This window comes from Mesoplodon mirus, assembly GCF_964341445.2.
Source record: "Mesoplodon mirus genome assembly, chromosome: 4".
NCBI classification, from domain to species: domain Eukaryota; kingdom Metazoa; phylum Chordata; class Mammalia; order Artiodactyla; family Ziphiidae; genus Mesoplodon; species Mesoplodon mirus.
Window position 1 is genome coordinate 110,334,624 of NC_138979.1, and position 16,698 is coordinate 110,351,321.

Below are 16,698 nucleotides of genomic sequence, written 5' to 3' on the forward strand. Positions count from 1 at the left end.
GGGGCTGAAAATTAGGCTACTCTTATCACTAGAATAAAAGAAAATAGGAGAAGAGATTGGAGGACAGGTAGAATAAACATAAGGCCACGTCCTGGGACCAGAGTTGGAGGTCTAAGACAAAAAGAAAGGAGGGAGGGCAAAGGGGCAAGAAAAAGCCTCTGAGCTTTCAGCCACTAGTATATGAAATTTCCTGTTATACTAGTGATGTTACACATGGAATATGGAAGGACAAAAAGAGTAATCAGCCGAGTACCTACTATAGGTAAGGCGATAGGAGGAGCTATGAGTAACTGACACAAGTAAAGTTCTTTGACCTCTAAGGATCCTATTCTAGTTGAGGGCATACACAAATAATTGCAATTCATGGCATTGCACCATAAACATCACATGACTGTTCTGGGAAGACATAGTGACAGTTTAGAGAAAGGAGAAAATATTTTCAGCTTGGAACTCAAAATGGATGAGTGGAAGGCATTCTAGTTGGAGGAATTGCTGGAGTCAAATCTGGACACTTTACTCATCATTTCTAGAAAAGGAGTTCTGCTAACTTACTATGATATTTGAAAAGTATATATTTCATTTAACAAACTTTTAAAAAATATCTAGGACCTGAACCCAGACCCAATCTTAGAGGAGAATCAAGGACATTTAGAGTGTTTTTGGATCCAAACCAGTATCAACAAGATATGACCAATACGATACAAAATGGAGCAGAAGACGTGTATGAAACTTTCAATATAATAATGAGGAGAAAACCGAAGGAAAATAACTTTAAGGTAATTTGAGGGCTATAAACTAAAAGTAGTATTTCATAATTTGAATAACTTTTAAGACATAAATATGTAGATCCTAGGTTAAAAAAGATTTGTTAAAATAACGATCACTGCGTTTGTTTAGATTCTAAACAAATCTCTTAAATTCTTAACATATAGATTAAATATAAAAACTTAAGTAAATTTATTTGCTAAATCTTACTTTGTCTTTTGATGAGTTTAGAAATTTAAAATATAAATTAATCCAGGTGTTATTTTAAAAATCAGCCTCCCTTGCTTTTTGTATATTAGATACTCAGTTTATGCTTCAGTCTGAGATGAAGAAAACTGCTTGTTTGTTTACTGAGACTTCTTTTTTAAATCAAATATAGGTGTATTTTCAAATTAAGAGTACAGATGTGGAACCTCAGGGTTCTAAATTACTCTGTGATATTCTGTATTTATACTTTACTCATTAGTGGGAAAAGGGAAGTTTGGGGGCTAGAGAGTTTTACCTTTATGATAACTTTATGGAGAGAAAAGGAATTTTAGTAAGGAAGAATTTGAAAGTATTATTTGAAACTATATTATAAAACTTAAACATTGAGCAGTTCTAGCATTTCATAACACTAGCTTTTGCACAAATGCCTTTCTTTTCTCTCTCCCCCAAAACAGTGCTTCTTATACATTATCACTTTATTACCGTTTTTAAAAAAAGAAAATCTCATATACAAAGGAACTTATTTTCTATCTCACACTCCACATCCAATCCATCAATCAGTCTAATTACCTCACCACCTCCACTGATGCCATGTGCAAGACACCTTCATCTCTCACATGCCTGCTTCTCTTCTTGACTGCTCCTCCCCTTATATTATTCTCCACATAGTGACTGAATGTGAATTATACCTTGGTACCCCTGTTCACACTCTTTAGTGGTCTCCCATCACAGTAGAAAGTTGTTACCGTAATCCAAAAGTCCCATTGTTATCTGTCCTCTGGCTGCCTCTCCAACACCATTTTCTAACACTTTTTCCTTATTCACTCCATGCCAGTCACACTGACCCTTTTGCTCCTCTTTAATAATGCAGGCTTCTGTACATGGTATTTCCACTTACCTAGACAGTCTTCTCCCAGGTATCTACATGGTTTTTCCTTTCACTTTACATGGGCAGCTCTGTTTAAATGTCACCTCCTAAGAGAAGTCCTCTCTGACAACCTTATCTAAAGTAGCATTTCCCTTTCTCATCTTCCTTATCCAATTATCTTTATTTTTCCTCACGCTTTATTATACCTGATGATTATATATTTGTTAGTTATCTGACTTTAGAAGGACTTTATGTTTGTTATTTCTCCAGCATTAGAATGCAAACTTATGCAGGCAGGGCCTCTGTTTGGTCTGTCTCTGTTTTATTGCTCAGTAATGAGTGAATTTCAGTTAGTTTACTAAAAGAAAAATAGTTCCTTTCTTACATGCATTTCTTTTACCATTTTATTTAATGTCTGTTGTGTGTCTAGTATTGTGATAAGTTATGTGGAGCTAATAAAGATGAGTAAGACACAGCTTATACCTTTAGGGAGCTTAGATTACTAATAAGAGAAGTTAGAAATATAAACGGGTAACTACTGTGAAAGTTTAGAAGTCATAAGAAGGATGCATGGAAGTTCAAAAGAGGCATTCAGTTTCTGATTCAAGGAAGAGAGGGAATGATTAACTTGCCTATGTTGGGAAAAGGAGGAACACTCTTTTGGTATCTTTGGTGTTTCACTATATAGCTGGGCAACATCCCTCATCTATGTCCTTCTCTCTTTCAGTATCCTGTCTTAGCCTGAATACTCTACCTCTTGCCTAAGTGGTTGCATTAAATAGCCTCCTCTGTCTCTGCTCTTATTGTCCTCATAGTCAGTCACCTGTTTTACATTCGCTTCTCCTGATCATTTCACTCTGCTTCTCAAAACATTTCTGTGACTATCCATTAATGGTGAAATAAGCTTTTCCACAAATCTTTTACTTGAACTAAATTGAAATGCCACTGTCCTGCTTGAGACCTTTCCTAATGTCAAAAGGCTCCACTACATCCATTTCTCACCCACTTTGAACTGTTTTCCTATTGTATTTTGTAATATTCTTTACTGTTTGCCACTTTCTGCTGCTGTGTATCATTGTGAAAGACATATTTTATCTCCCTCCTAGAATCGTAATGACCTTAGGGAGTAGAGCCCTCATCTGGGGGCTCCATTATGTGAACAAACTCATTTATCTGTCCATCTGTCCATTTACCTATCCCATATTTAAGCTGTTCTAGATCCCTGCCCTCATTGGAAATTGTGTTCTGATGGGGATTAGACAAATGATAAACAAGTAACCAGATCTCTTATGAGTTAAGAGAATTTTAGGTAGAGGTAAGTGCAAGAAAATAAAATAAGGCAAGATAAGTGTGATTAACATACACTCTCCTGTTATTTTATTATCTTGTTAGATGTGTAGCATTTATGATATAAAAATGTCTGGTTTGGTTATTTTATTCTTTGAAATGAATAGCCTAGCCTTCTGATTTCCATAGGTGGCATAGATCACTTTGTTGAAATAATTATTGGAAAGCTTAAGAATTTGCCTTAGCTTTTAGCAGTTACTCTTGACAATGTATATATTAACTGCTATAATGACCTTTCATTGTAGTTCTAATTCTTTCATTCTGAAATTTTGACGTTTCATTTTTATCATTGTTCACTTTATTTTTTATTTCTTTTTTCTAACAATGTTAACTTTAGTATTTCTAAATCGTGGTGTGTTTCACAATCGAGGCATACATTAATGTGCCTCTGGTTGTATGTGGTCTTAGCACTGAGGAACTATGGGCTATAAAGAGGAGAAAACTCCAGTAATTTCTAAGAGGAAGCATTTTTTAAGGGTTTGTTCTATAATGGTCTATAATTATAGACCACATCAGGTCTATAATGTGTAGACCTGATCAGATTTTCATCCTGCTCAACAGAAGTCAAGTGGTAAACTCATCTATGACATTCTGTCTAAATGAACTACTAATGGATAAACTGTTCTTGCTGAGTTTGGTCTTTTCTTTAACTCAGTGCATGGTATCAGCTGAAAATATAGCTGTTGATTCAGTCTAGCCAAGCACCTGTCAGCAGAAAATAGCTTCTTGCCCTGAAACACTCAGGAATTCTGGTTACTGTAGCCAGCTTGGCATTCCATTGAAGTGCAAATGTTTGAGATGTCTTCTTCACAAAATCCGTTTTTGTCCTCTTACTGACAGGCTGTGCTGGAGACTATTCGGAACCTGATGAATACTGATTGTGTGGTACCTGACTGGCTGCATGACATCATTTTAGGTTATGGGGATCCAAGTAGTGCACATTATTCCAAAATGCCCAATCAGATCGCCACCCTTGATTTCAATGATACATTTTTCTCCATTGAGCATTTAAAAACCAGCTTTCCTGGTCATAATGTTAAAGTAACTGTGGATGACCCAGCTCTACAGATACCCCCTTTCAGGTAAAGTCAAAACTGGATATACTCCTTTTAAGCTTTCTGTAGTCAGTCTGAGTTAGGCCATCAGGACTGTAGCTAAAGTAAGTTTTGAGTATCGTATCTGGATTATGTTTGGGTAGTCTTTACCCTCACCATATAATCACTGGGATAAATTTATTTTATTTGACTCTATTTCTAATTCTTTGTATAGTAGCTATTTTAAGACCACAGTGAAAGTAGCCTCATGTCTTACAAGGGTTCAGTAAATGCTTTTTGTCTGAAGAGTACTATATAAACGTAGCTGTAGCATTTGACTGAAGAAATATGTGCTAATTAATACACATAGCCATGTGATTTTGAACTTTCTTTTGTTTTAGGAAAAAAATTCTCTTTTTTTCTTTTAACCCTGATTGCTTTTACAAATTTTAAATATTCATAGTATAGTTACACTCAAAGTTAAAGGAGCTTTGGTTTAATTTGAGTAGAAAAAGAACAAAGTACCTGAAGTGCCGATTGCTTCATGAATTCTGTCATACGGATTAGTGGCGAAGCACTAAGTATACCTTGGTGGTAGCAGAGGACTTAATTACTTTCTTAGTTGCAAATTAGAATGTTTTTAATTAACTTATATATAAATATAATAATTCTGCATATTAAAAGCATGTATGCTTTATAACTCCCAAACCTAGTCTTCCTCCGTACTTTCCTCATCTTGTTAATGGCAAAATCATCTTGAAATCTCAGCAGTGTTTTGTAATCTTTCTATTCCCATAACTCCTGCTGTGTCTTACAGTTTCTGCCTTAAAGATACATTTTTTTTCAAATGTTAGTCCTGACTGCTACCCTCTAAACCCTCAACACTTCAGTCTTTTTTTTTTTTTTTTTTTTTTTTTTTGTGGTATGCGAGCCTCTCACTGTTGTGGCCTCTCCCGTTGTGGAGCACAGGCTCCAGACGCGCAGGCTCAGCGGCCACGGCTCACGGGCCCAGCTGCTCCGCGGCATGTGGGATCCTCCCAGACCGGGGCACAAACCCGTGTCCCCTGCATCGGCAGGCAGACTCTAAACCACTGCGCCACCAGGGAAGCCCAACACTTCAGTTTTTATAATGGCAATGTCTTTGCTCCCTCTGTCTCCTTGCTTAAACCCATTACATGCCTTACTGCTAGAGTCATTCCATTGTCTCACTAAAAATTTGATTTTTCCTGTTGCTTATCAGAATAAAAGCTGACCATTTAGCTTCTTTGGTTCTCAGCTTTTTTTTTTTTTTTTTTTTTTTTTTTGGTATTGTCTGTTTTTTCAGAATGTGAACAAACAGTGGTAAAAGTACAGAGAGAGAATTAATTTTTTAGTTTAATTTTAGGGTATTCATCGACTTCCTCAGGTACCTATGGGAAGTTGCCTCCTGAGGTATCCCTGACCCCAGGCTAAGAACTTCTGCCTTAAAGGCTTGATATTCCAAAGGTGTCAGAACAAGGCTCCAGCATTTCTCTCTAGCCTTATTTTCTCTATTGTATCCTACACTTCAGCAGAACTGGCTACTTCTTTCTTCCTGGAATGTCTTTTGAAATTCATTTTAGATGCCACCTTTCCCATAAAGCCTTTTCTGATTAAATGAAGGACAGTGTGTAAGGCACTTTACAGTGCATGTGCCATAAGCATATAAATTTTCTTTTGTAAACATGCTAAATGAAAGAAGCCAGACAGAAGAAAACAAATATCGTATGATTCCATTTACATGAAATGTCCAGAATAGGACAGTATAAAGACAGACTGATTGCCAGAGGCTGGGTTTAGGTTGGAACACAGAGTGACTACTTAATTGCCTGGGTTTTCCTTTGGACTGATTAAAATATTCTGGCATTAGAGAGTAGTGATGACTATACAACATTGTATAAAACCCATTGAATTGAACCTTTAAAATGGTAAATTTTATATTATGTGAATATTATCCCAATTAAAAAATAGTTAATTATTTCCCCTAAAAAAACCAAATATATAAATAAATGTTTCTTCTTTGATTCTCCTTTAATCAGATGACTTTTTTCTTAATCCCCTTAACTGCATTTTAATGCTTTTAAATATACTGTTTTCAAAATTTATATGCAGATAGTAAGTTCCTTTAAACTATAAAGTGTTTCTTACTCATCTGATTATCCTCTGTACAATGTCATGCACAAGATAGGTGATTGGTAAATTGTTGTTAATTGTAAAAATGAACAAGGTTTTGGTCTTGTAGGATAACTTTTCCAGTAAGAAATGGAAAGGGGAAGAAAAGGAAAGATGCAGAGAAGGAAGATGAAGACACTGAAGAGGCAAAAGCCTTAATTGTTGAACCTCATGTTATTCCTAATAGAGGTCCTTATCCTTACAACCAGCCCAAACGGTAATTTCACTATTTCTGCTAATTGTAATAATGAATAATAGTTTGCTATTTCAAGTGGATTAGTAATATTTTAAAACTTTTCTGGTTTTAAAAACTATTTAGAAACTTCTGTTTCTGGACCCTGTTTACTTCTCTTCTGTTAGTTTTGGCCATTTGTAGTTAATATTTTTGGCCATTCTGTAGTAATATTTCAAAAAGAAACATTTTCAGGTACTCTGAGAAATAAATATTAACAGTCTACTTTAATGTGAGCACAAGGTTCTTACTTCATGACCATGTGTTGCATTTAGCAGCTATCCTTGTGCTTGTGTGCCATGACTAATAAAGTGGCATTGTATTTGGTGTTAGATTTGGAACTAGAATTTTGACACTCCTGTTAAGATCTGGGCTGGGCTAAACATATTGAAAAATAACTGTAGTCTTCTCTTTCCACAAAATTCATTCAGTTTTAATTGGTCTGTGGAGGGGTGGAGGTAAAGAGAGTCATTCAGAAGAGATTGGGTCAGTCATGTAGGATGTAAAGTTCTTGAGATCTGCTATGCAACATTGTGCTTATAGTTAACAACATTGTACTATACATTTAAAATTTGTTAAGAGGGTATATCTTATTTTATGTACTTTTTACTGCACACACACCCACAGAAAGGGCTGGATTGGGAGGAGGAAGAAATTGGGAAACAAGGGGCAAATATAGAGCAAATGTTCAGACCTCTGGTCATTGTTGTCTAAATTCTTACTAACGTCATCCATGTTTATTTTTAATGAACTTCTTAACTCTTATTTGAAGGAATACAATTCAGTTCACTCATACACAGATAGAGGCCATCCGTGCTGGAATGCAGCCTGGGCTAACTATGGTAAGAGAGTTACTGTTATACAAGTTCTTAAATGGATTCAGACTAGAAGTGTCAGATTTTCAGCGTGTATTCTGTTTTAAGCCCAAAAACCCAACTGAATTAAGTGTTTATAAGAAATTGTGGCATCTTATGTGTATGGATGCTACTCATTTCAATGTTCATAAATAAAGTTTTGTTAGAACCTCGCTGTGGCCATTCATTTATGTATTGCCTATAGCCATTTTTGTGCCACCACAGCAGAGTCTAAATACTTGCAGCAGAGACTGTATGGGCCACAAAGAGTAAAATGTTTACTTGCTGGCCCTGTACAGAAAAAGTCTGTTGACAATGATTTAGAAATGTGTTTAATTTCCAAGTATTTGAAGGTTTTTACTGATTGCTGGTCTAAGTCCATTATGGTCAGAGAACATACTTTCTATGATTTCAATTTTTTAAAATTTATTAAGGTTTGTTTTATGGCCCAGGATATGATTTATTGGTGAATATTCTGTGTGCACTTGAAAAGAATGTGTGTTTTGTTGTCTTGGGTGGAGTGTCCTGTTTATGTCAATGAGATCCATTTGGTTGATGCTGTTATTCAGTACTTCTCTATCCCTGCTGGTATTCCACATACTATTGCTGTTGCTGACTGAGAGAGGAGTCTTGAAGTCTCCAACTATAATTGTGAATTTGTTTCTCCTTTCAGTTCTGTCCATTTTTGCTTCATGTATTTTAAAGCTTTATGGATATGTACATACACTTTCAGGGTTGTGTCTTCTTGGTGAATTGACACTTTTTGTCATGTATAATGTCTGTCTTCATCACTGGTAATTTTCTTTAAAGTCTACTTTGATATTAATATAGCCACCACAGCTTTCTTTTGATTAGTGTTTACATGATATATCTTTTCCCATCAGTTTACTTCTAACCTACCTATTATATTTGAAGTGAGTTCCTTGTAGACAGCATATAGTTGGTGCGTGGTTTTTTCTCCATTCTGACAAGTCTCTGCTTTTAATTGGTGTGTTCAGTCCATTTACATTTAATGTACTTATTAATGTGTTTGGGTTTAGGCCTACCATTTTATTATTTGTTTTATGTTTGTTCCCTTTTTTGTGTGTTCCTGTTTCCCTTTTCCTGCCTTCTTCTGAGTTATTTGGATAGTTTTTAGTGTTTCATTTATATTTATCTATTTTGTTCTTTTATTATATCTCTTGTATAGGTTTTTCTTAATGGCTGCTCTAGAGAATTACAATATACATATTCACCTTTTCACAGCCTACTTAGAATCAGTATTCTGTCTCTTAAATTGATTGGAGGATCCTTGCTTCTGTATAGGTCCCTTTACCTTCCCCTTTTATGTTGTCGTTATCATGTTTTACCTGTAAATACACTGAAAATACCATCAGGCAATATTAGAATTTTTTCTTGCAGACATCAAACATATTTTAAAGAACTCCAGAGGAGAAGAATAGTATGTTATATTTACCATTTATCCTTTATTCCTGATATCTCAAGTATCCTCTGGTATCATTTCCTTTGTCTGAAGGATTTCTTTTACCAGTTTTGTTTGTTTGTTTGTTTGTTTTTGTGGTACGCGGGCCTCTCACTGTTGTGGCCTCTCCCATTGCGGAGCACAGCTCCGGATGCGCAGGCTCAGCGGCCATGGCTCACAGGCCCAGCCGCTCCGCGGCATGTGGGATCCTCCCGGACTGGGGCATGAACCCGTGTCCCCTGCATCGGCAGGCAGACTCTCAACCACTGTGCCACCAGGGAAGCCCCCTTTTACCAGTTTTAAGAGCAGATCAGCTAGCAATGAATTACCTTTATTTTCCTTCATATGAGAATGTCTCTAATTCATCTTCATTCTTTAAAGATATTTTCACTGGACAAAGAATATTACATTGATAGTTTTCTCCTTTCAGCACTTTAAAAATGTTATTCCACTTCCTTTTGGCTTCCATGGTTCTGATGAGAAGTCCACAGTCATTTGAAACATCTTTTTGCTATATGTAATATATCATTTTTCTCTGGTTACTATTAAGATTTTTTTTCTCTGTCTTTAGATTCCAACCATTTAATTATTATGTGTCTGGCCTTAGATTTCTTTGGGATTATTCTGTTTATGGTTAAATGAGCTTCTTAAGTCTGTGATTTATGTCTTTTGCCAGATTTGGGAAATTTTCAGCCATTATTTCTTTAAATACTTTTTCTACACTGCATGCTTTTCCCCTTCTTTCTAGGATTTGAAAGATATGTTATACCTTTTAATATTGCCTCATAGATTCACAAGGCTGTGTGTATTATTTTTTTAATCTTTTTTTTCTGCTTGTTGTTCAAGTTGGGTGATTTCTATTGATTTGTCTTCAAGTCCACTAACTCTGTCTTGTCCATTCTGCATTGAACTTACCCAGCAAATTTTTAAATTTATTTTATCTTTCAGTTTTAAAATCTCCATTTTCTAACAATGTGATAACTTAGTAGTTTGCTATGTGTTCATCTGCTTTTTAGGTTGTGGGCCCACCAGGTACAGGAAAAACAGATGTGGCAGTCCAAATCATATCCAACATCTACCACAATTTCCCAGAGCAGAGGACTCTGATTGTTACTCATTCCAATCAGGTAAGAGAGAGAGTGTGTATGCGCGCGTACATGCATGCACGTGCACACATGCATGTATGAAGTGGACATGTGTGTATGGAGCGGGAGACGCATGAAAGCACAATGGAGATTTCTGCTTATATGATAACCTGATTATGGGCTCACAGAGTACCAAAGGCTGATGAGCATAGTGTTTGTTATTGAGTTAATCTTGGATTATCACTGGTCATGGCCAGACCATATTGAGAAAAATATAAAAACAATCTTTTATTTCGAATAGAGGTAGTCCAAATGTGGAAAAGCTGAGGAGAATATTTGGATATGTGGTAATTGCCTTTTTCTCTCATCATCCATGCTAAGCTAGACGTTTTACTTTGAGATCAAAAGCATTACCCCTTACTAGTAGTATTTTTCTACTAGTAGAATGGATATTCCTAAAAGACTAAATCCAGATCATATTAATACTGGATTGAATTTTAAATCCTTATAAAATATGTATATGAATATGTATATTACATGGAAGGACAATTTTAGGTTTCAGGTCCAGTACATAAGGCATTTATAAATAGCTAAACAAGCAAAACAAACTCCTTTCTTGTAAATAATGGATGAAAAATGGTCTTTACATCTGTATGTGTGCTGATGTAATTATTCTGAAGCTGTCACTACCATAGAAATGAAAAAGAACAAGTGATGTTAACTCTAATGTAAAATGTGACAGGGAGCTAGCTCTCAGAACATTCTGAAACATGTTATGAAACTCACATGGTAGTCTGAATCTCCAAAGGTACTTGTTTTCTCTGAATACATATTAACAATAGTGATTTCAGTTGACCAGTTCTTTAAAAAAGTTGGTCTACAAAGAAACACTGAGTTTTTAGAATGCTAAATGTTATTTATGGTTATTCATCAACTTAATCTCAGGATTTTAAAATTAATACTACCCAATTCATTCACTTATGTTTTTATTTCTTTAAAGTTTATAAGTAACTGGCCTGGTGTACTAAAATTGTGTGCAAGAGAGGGTTAAGACTTTATCTTGCTAAAAGAAACAAACTGTGTAAAGACTTTTTTCTTCTATTTAATAAAATCCAGTTTGTGATAATGTTACCTATTTGCAGATTCTTAGAATGAATAAGGAATTATTCAGTGTGTTTTAACATAATATTTTATTTATTTATTAATTTATTTATTTTTGGCTGCGTTGGGTCTTTGTTTCTGTGCGAGGGCTTTCTCTAGCTGCGGCGAGCGGGGGGCCACTCTTCATCGTGGTGCATGGGCCTCTCACGGTCGCTGCCTCTCTTGTTGCAGAACACAGGCTCCAGACGCGTAGGCTCAGTAGCTGTGGCTCACGGGCTTAGTTGCTCCGCGGCATGTGGGATCTTCCCAGACCAGAGCTCAAACCCGTGTCCCCTGCATTAGCAGGCAGATTCTCAACCACTGCACCACCAGGGAAGCCCATAATATTTTTTAGTAAATTTTGTCATAACTTGATAATGACTTTCTATAGTATCCTCTACTTACGACTGTCTTGTGTAGCACAATTATAGAGAAGGTTATTTTGCAAAAATAGCCAAAGATTTCTTTGCTCCTTTGATAATCAGACCATCCTCTTAAGCGCAAGTTGTTGATTTTTCACAACTGTTCTGTTTACCAGATCTTGGTTCCCATCTATAATTCAAGCAGTTCTCCAACATCACTTTAATTCTCGATGAAATCTTGCAGTTTTTTCTGAGATTGCAATGTGCTAGTATTTTTTTGTCCCCTAAATCTATGTGGTTCGTGAGTTTGGATAGGAAAGGTTTGGACAGTGAGTAATGCCATGTGGTCTGATCTATTGCATCTCAAGTTTTAGATGGAAAATATCAAGAGTTTAGATAGCGTGAATTTTTTTCCTGAAGATTTATGTTTATCTCATCAGTTTCTGAGCTCTAATTGCTAGAATTTTGATAGCAAAGGATATCTGTATACCTTATGTAGCCTGGATGTTTACAAGACTGGATGTTGACCTCCTGGGCGGGGTTAAACTAGTGGTTAATTGGGAGAAATATTTGAGTGGGGGCTAATTTTTAAATGTCATTTTATTAGCATATCTTTCCATGCAATGAAACTTTTGCCTTTCTGCAAAACCTTATAACTGCAGATGTTCCGATAGTAAATACTAGGATTTCAGGGAGCCCCAAATGCGAACATTTCATAGGGAAATGGCTTTCATCAGAACAGTTTGCAATGAGTATAGAGAGCTAATTTAGACTTTCAGTCTAAGATTTGAATGTTGCACTTTACCTTTCCTCTCTGTGATCCTTTTGAAGTATTCTACCCACACATCTCCTAAGAGGACTTCTCCAACCACAAAAACTTTTCAGTTTTCTGCAACTCGTGGAAATTCTGTTAAATAAAATGAAACTTAATGTGATTGTTAATTATTTTACTAATTTTTGCTACTTGAGAGAAATACATACTGAGCCAAAGCCTTCTCTTTTCATAAATTATCAGAGATGTAATGGACAGATGGTTTTTATGATTTCCAGTTACTAATTTGACCAAGTATACGTATGTAGCAATATCAGAAATCAATAAAAATACTGTTTTGTTTAAATTATAAATGGCCGTAATATAAGATGTTTCCTTCTGGGTTTTTACTTTGATTCTTATCTGACTGAGCAATGCTCATTCGTTTCTATCCTTCTGATTGTTAGTTTTTGTTACTTTTAAAGGAGCCTACTGATTCTATAAAATTCTCCATCATTCTTTTTTCTTTTATTCTCCAGGCCCTGAACCAGTTGTTTGAGAAAATCATGGCTTTAGACATTGACGAGCGTCACCTCCTGCGTCTAGGCCACGGAGAAGAAGAGCTGGAGACGGAGAAAGATTTCAGCAGGTGAGCAAATGGGGATTAGTTTTGAAACAGTATACAAAGAATTTTTAACCTTCTCCTCTTTTTCTTTAATAAAGGACAGGAAAAGAGAGCAATGAATACTCCAACTGAATTCTGAAGGGTTCTAGTGTAACCTACTTAGGCTATACTAATTGAACCCAAAGTCTGTTCAGGATTTCTCTCTGCTCCAGTTCTGCATGTTTATGCCATTTTTTTCCTCATACAGTTATTTCAATGAAGAGAGTCATCTTTTCATCTTGTTTAAATTGCATATATCCATTTGCTCTCTATTTATTGAAGTAATTTTTAATGTTGCCAAACCCAAACTGTACAACGTTACACAATTCCTGTTCACATTTCATCTACACATTTAATTTGCATATATTTTAGACACCAATTAACTGGATTCATTTAATGAAATGCAGTTGGAGATTAATGATAATATAAGCTTTGGGGTTGTAAATATTACTTCAGGAACTTATTGCCAGTTTAGCTGGACTTTATGCTTAATATTACATATTGTAAGGTGACTAAACTTTAGAAGTCAAATTTCTTCTGCTGTTAGTATTTTGGTTTTTTCCTTTAAAGTTGCTTTATGATAGCTCATTTCATTTATATTTAAATTCATTTTTAAAGCATAATTTCAGTCAATAGTCATAATTAACAGGTGTATATAATAAATACAGCCTTTGACTATTGGACATTACTTTTGACTAAATAGATTATAGACATCAAAAGAGCTAAAAGAGTGTTAACTTATTACGTTGCATTTATTTTGAGTTCTTATATTAAAAAGATCACGCAACAGTTTTTTTTTAACCTCTTTATAGAAGTATAATTGCTTTACAGTGTTGTGTTAGTTTCTGCTGTATAACAAAGTGAATCAGCTAAATGTATACATATATCCCCATATGCCCTCCCTCTTGCGTCTCCCTCCCACCCTCCCTATCTCACCCCTCTAGGTGGTCACAGAGCACCAAGCTGATCTCCATGTGCTATGCAGCTGCTTCCCACTAGCTATCTGTTTTATATTTGGTAGTGTATATATGTCAGTGCTACTCTTTCACTTCATCTCAGCTTACCCTTCCCCCTCCCCATGTCCTCAAGTCCATTCTGTACATCTGCGTCTTTATTCCTGTCCTACCCCTAGGTTCATTAGAACCATTTTTCTTTTTTTTTTTTTAGATTACATATATGTGTGTGTGTGTGTGTGTGTGTGTGTGTGTGTGTGTGTGTGTGTGTGTGTGTGTGTTAGCATATGGTATTTGTTTTTCTCTTTCTGACTTCACTCTGTGTGACAGACCCTGGATCCATCCCCCTCACGACAAATAACTCAATTTCGTTTCTTTTTATGGCTGAGTAATATTCTATTATATATATCTGGCACATCTTCTTTATCCATTCATCTGTCGATGGACACTTAGGTTGCTTCCATGTCCTGGCTATTGTAAGTAGTGCTGCAGTGAACATTGTGGTACATGTCTCTTTTTGAATTATGGTTTTGTCAGGATATATGCCCAGTAGTGGGATTGCTACGTCATATGCCAGATCTATTTTTAGTTTTTTAGGGAACCTCCATACTGTTCTCCATAATGGCTGTATCAATATACATTCCCACCAACAGTGCAAGAGGGTTCCCTTTTCTCCACACCCTCTCCAGCATTTATTGTTTGCAGATTTTTTGATGATGGCCATTCTCACCAGTGTGAGATGATACCTCATTGTGGTTTTGATTTGCATTTCTCTAATGATTAGTGATGTTGAGCATTCTTTCATGTGTTTGTTGGCAATCTGTGTATCTTCTTGGGAGAAATGTCTATTTAGATCTTCTGCCTATTTTTGCATTGCATTGTTTGTTTTTTTGATATTGAGCTGCATGAGCTGCTTGTAAAGTTTGGAGATTACTCCTTTGTCAGTTGCTTCATTTGCAAATATTTTCTCCTATTCTGAGGGTTGTCTTTTCGTCTTGCTTATGGTTTCCTTTGCTGTGCAAAAGCTTTTAAGTTTCATTAGGTCCCATTTGTTTATTTTTGTTTTTATTTCCATTTCTCTAGGAGGTGGGTCAAAAAGGGTCTTGCTATGATTTATGTCATAGAGTGTTCTGCCTATGTTTTCCTCTAAGAGTTTTATAGTGTCTGGCCTTACTTTTAGGTCTTTATTTCATTTTGTGTTTATTTTTGTGTATGGTGTTAGGAATTGTTCTAATTTCATGCTTTCACATGTAGCTGTCCAGTTTTCCCACCACCACGATTCAAGAGGTTGTCTTTTCTCCATTGTATATTCTTGCCTCCTTTATCAAAGATAAGGGGACCATACCTGTGTGAATTTATCTCTGGGCTTTCTATCCTGTTCCACTGATCTATATTTCTGTTTTTGTGCCACTACCATACTGTCTTGATTGCTGTAGCTTTGTAGTATAGTCTGAAGTCAGGGAGCCTGATTCATCCAGCTCCGTTTTTCTTTCTCAAGGTTGCTTTGGCTATGCGGGGTCTTTTGTTTTTCCATACAAATTGTGAAATTTTTTTTCTAGTTCTGTGAAAAATGCCATTGGTAGTTTGATAGGGATTGCATTGAATCTGTAGATTGCTTTGAGTAGTATAGTCATTTTCACAATGTTGATTCTTCCAACCCAAGAACATGGTATATCTCTCCATCTATTTGTATCATCTTTAATTTCTTTCATCAGTGTCTTATAGTTTTCTGCAAAGAGGTCTTTTATCTCCTTAGGTTGGTTTATTCCTAGGTATTTTATTCTTTTTGTTGCCATGGTAATGGGAGTGTTTCCTTAATTTCTCTTTCAGATTTTTCATCATTAGTGTGTAAGAATGCAAGAGATTTCTGTGCATTAATTTTGTATTCTGCTACTGTACCAAATTCATTGATTAGCTCTAGTAGTTTCCTGGTAGCATCTTTAGGATTCTCTATGTGTAGTATCATGTCATCTGCAAACAGTGACAGTTTTACTTCTTCTTTTCCAATTTGGATTCCTTTTATTTCTTTTTCTTCTCTGATTGCTATGGCTAAAACTTCCAAAACTATGTTAAATAATAGTGGTGAGAGTGGGCAACCTTGTCTTGGTCCTGATCTTAGAGGAAATGGTTTCAGTTTTTCACCATTGAGAATGATGTTTGCTGTGGGTTTGTCATATATGGACTTTATTATGTTGAGGTAGGTTCCCTCTCTGCCTCCTTTCTGGAGAGTTTTTATCATAAATGCCTGTTGAATTTTGTCAAAAGCCTTTTCTGCATCTACTGAGATTATCATATGGTTTTTATCCTTCAGTTTGTTAATATGGTGTATCACATTGATTGATTTGTGTATATTGAAGAATCCTTGCCTTCCTGGGGTAAACCCCACTTGATCATGGTGTACGATCCTTTTAATGTGCTGTTGGATTCTGTTTGCTAGTATTTTGTTGAGGACTTTTGCATCTATGTTCATCAATGATACTGGCCTGTAGTTTTCTTTTTTTGTGAAATCTTTGTCTGGATTTGGTATCAGGGTGATGGTGGCCTCATAGAATGACTTTTGGAGTGTTCCTCCCTCTGCTATATTTTGGAAGAGTTTGAGAAGGATAGGTGTTAGCTCTTCTCTAAATGTTTGATAGAATTTGCTTGTGAAACCATCTGGTCCTGGGCTTTTGTTTGTTGGAAGATTTTTAATCACAGTTTCAATTTCAGTGCTTGTGATTGGTCTGTTTATATTTTCTGTTTCTTCCTGGTTCGGTCTCGGAAGGTTGTACTTTTCTAAGAATT

General features: G+C 35.8%; 1 protein-coding gene across 1 annotated transcript in view; it reads left to right on the forward strand.

The window, feature by feature from the left end:
- The window catches only part of AQR (aquarius intron-binding spliceosomal factor), a 109,703-nt gene that overhangs the window by 54,762 nt on the left and 38,243 nt on the right, over positions 1-16,698 (forward strand). The window contains exons 19-24 of the mRNA XM_082618127.1: positions 607-776; positions 4,028-4,269; positions 6,482-6,628; positions 7,416-7,485; positions 9,976-10,086; positions 12,837-12,946. Of these exons, the coding sequence (XP_082474253.1) occupies positions 607-776; positions 4,028-4,269; positions 6,482-6,628; positions 7,416-7,485; positions 9,976-10,086; positions 12,837-12,946 (850 nt within the window). The remainder of the gene's footprint in view (positions 1-606; positions 777-4,027; positions 4,270-6,481; positions 6,629-7,415; positions 7,486-9,975; positions 10,087-12,836; positions 12,947-16,698) is intronic.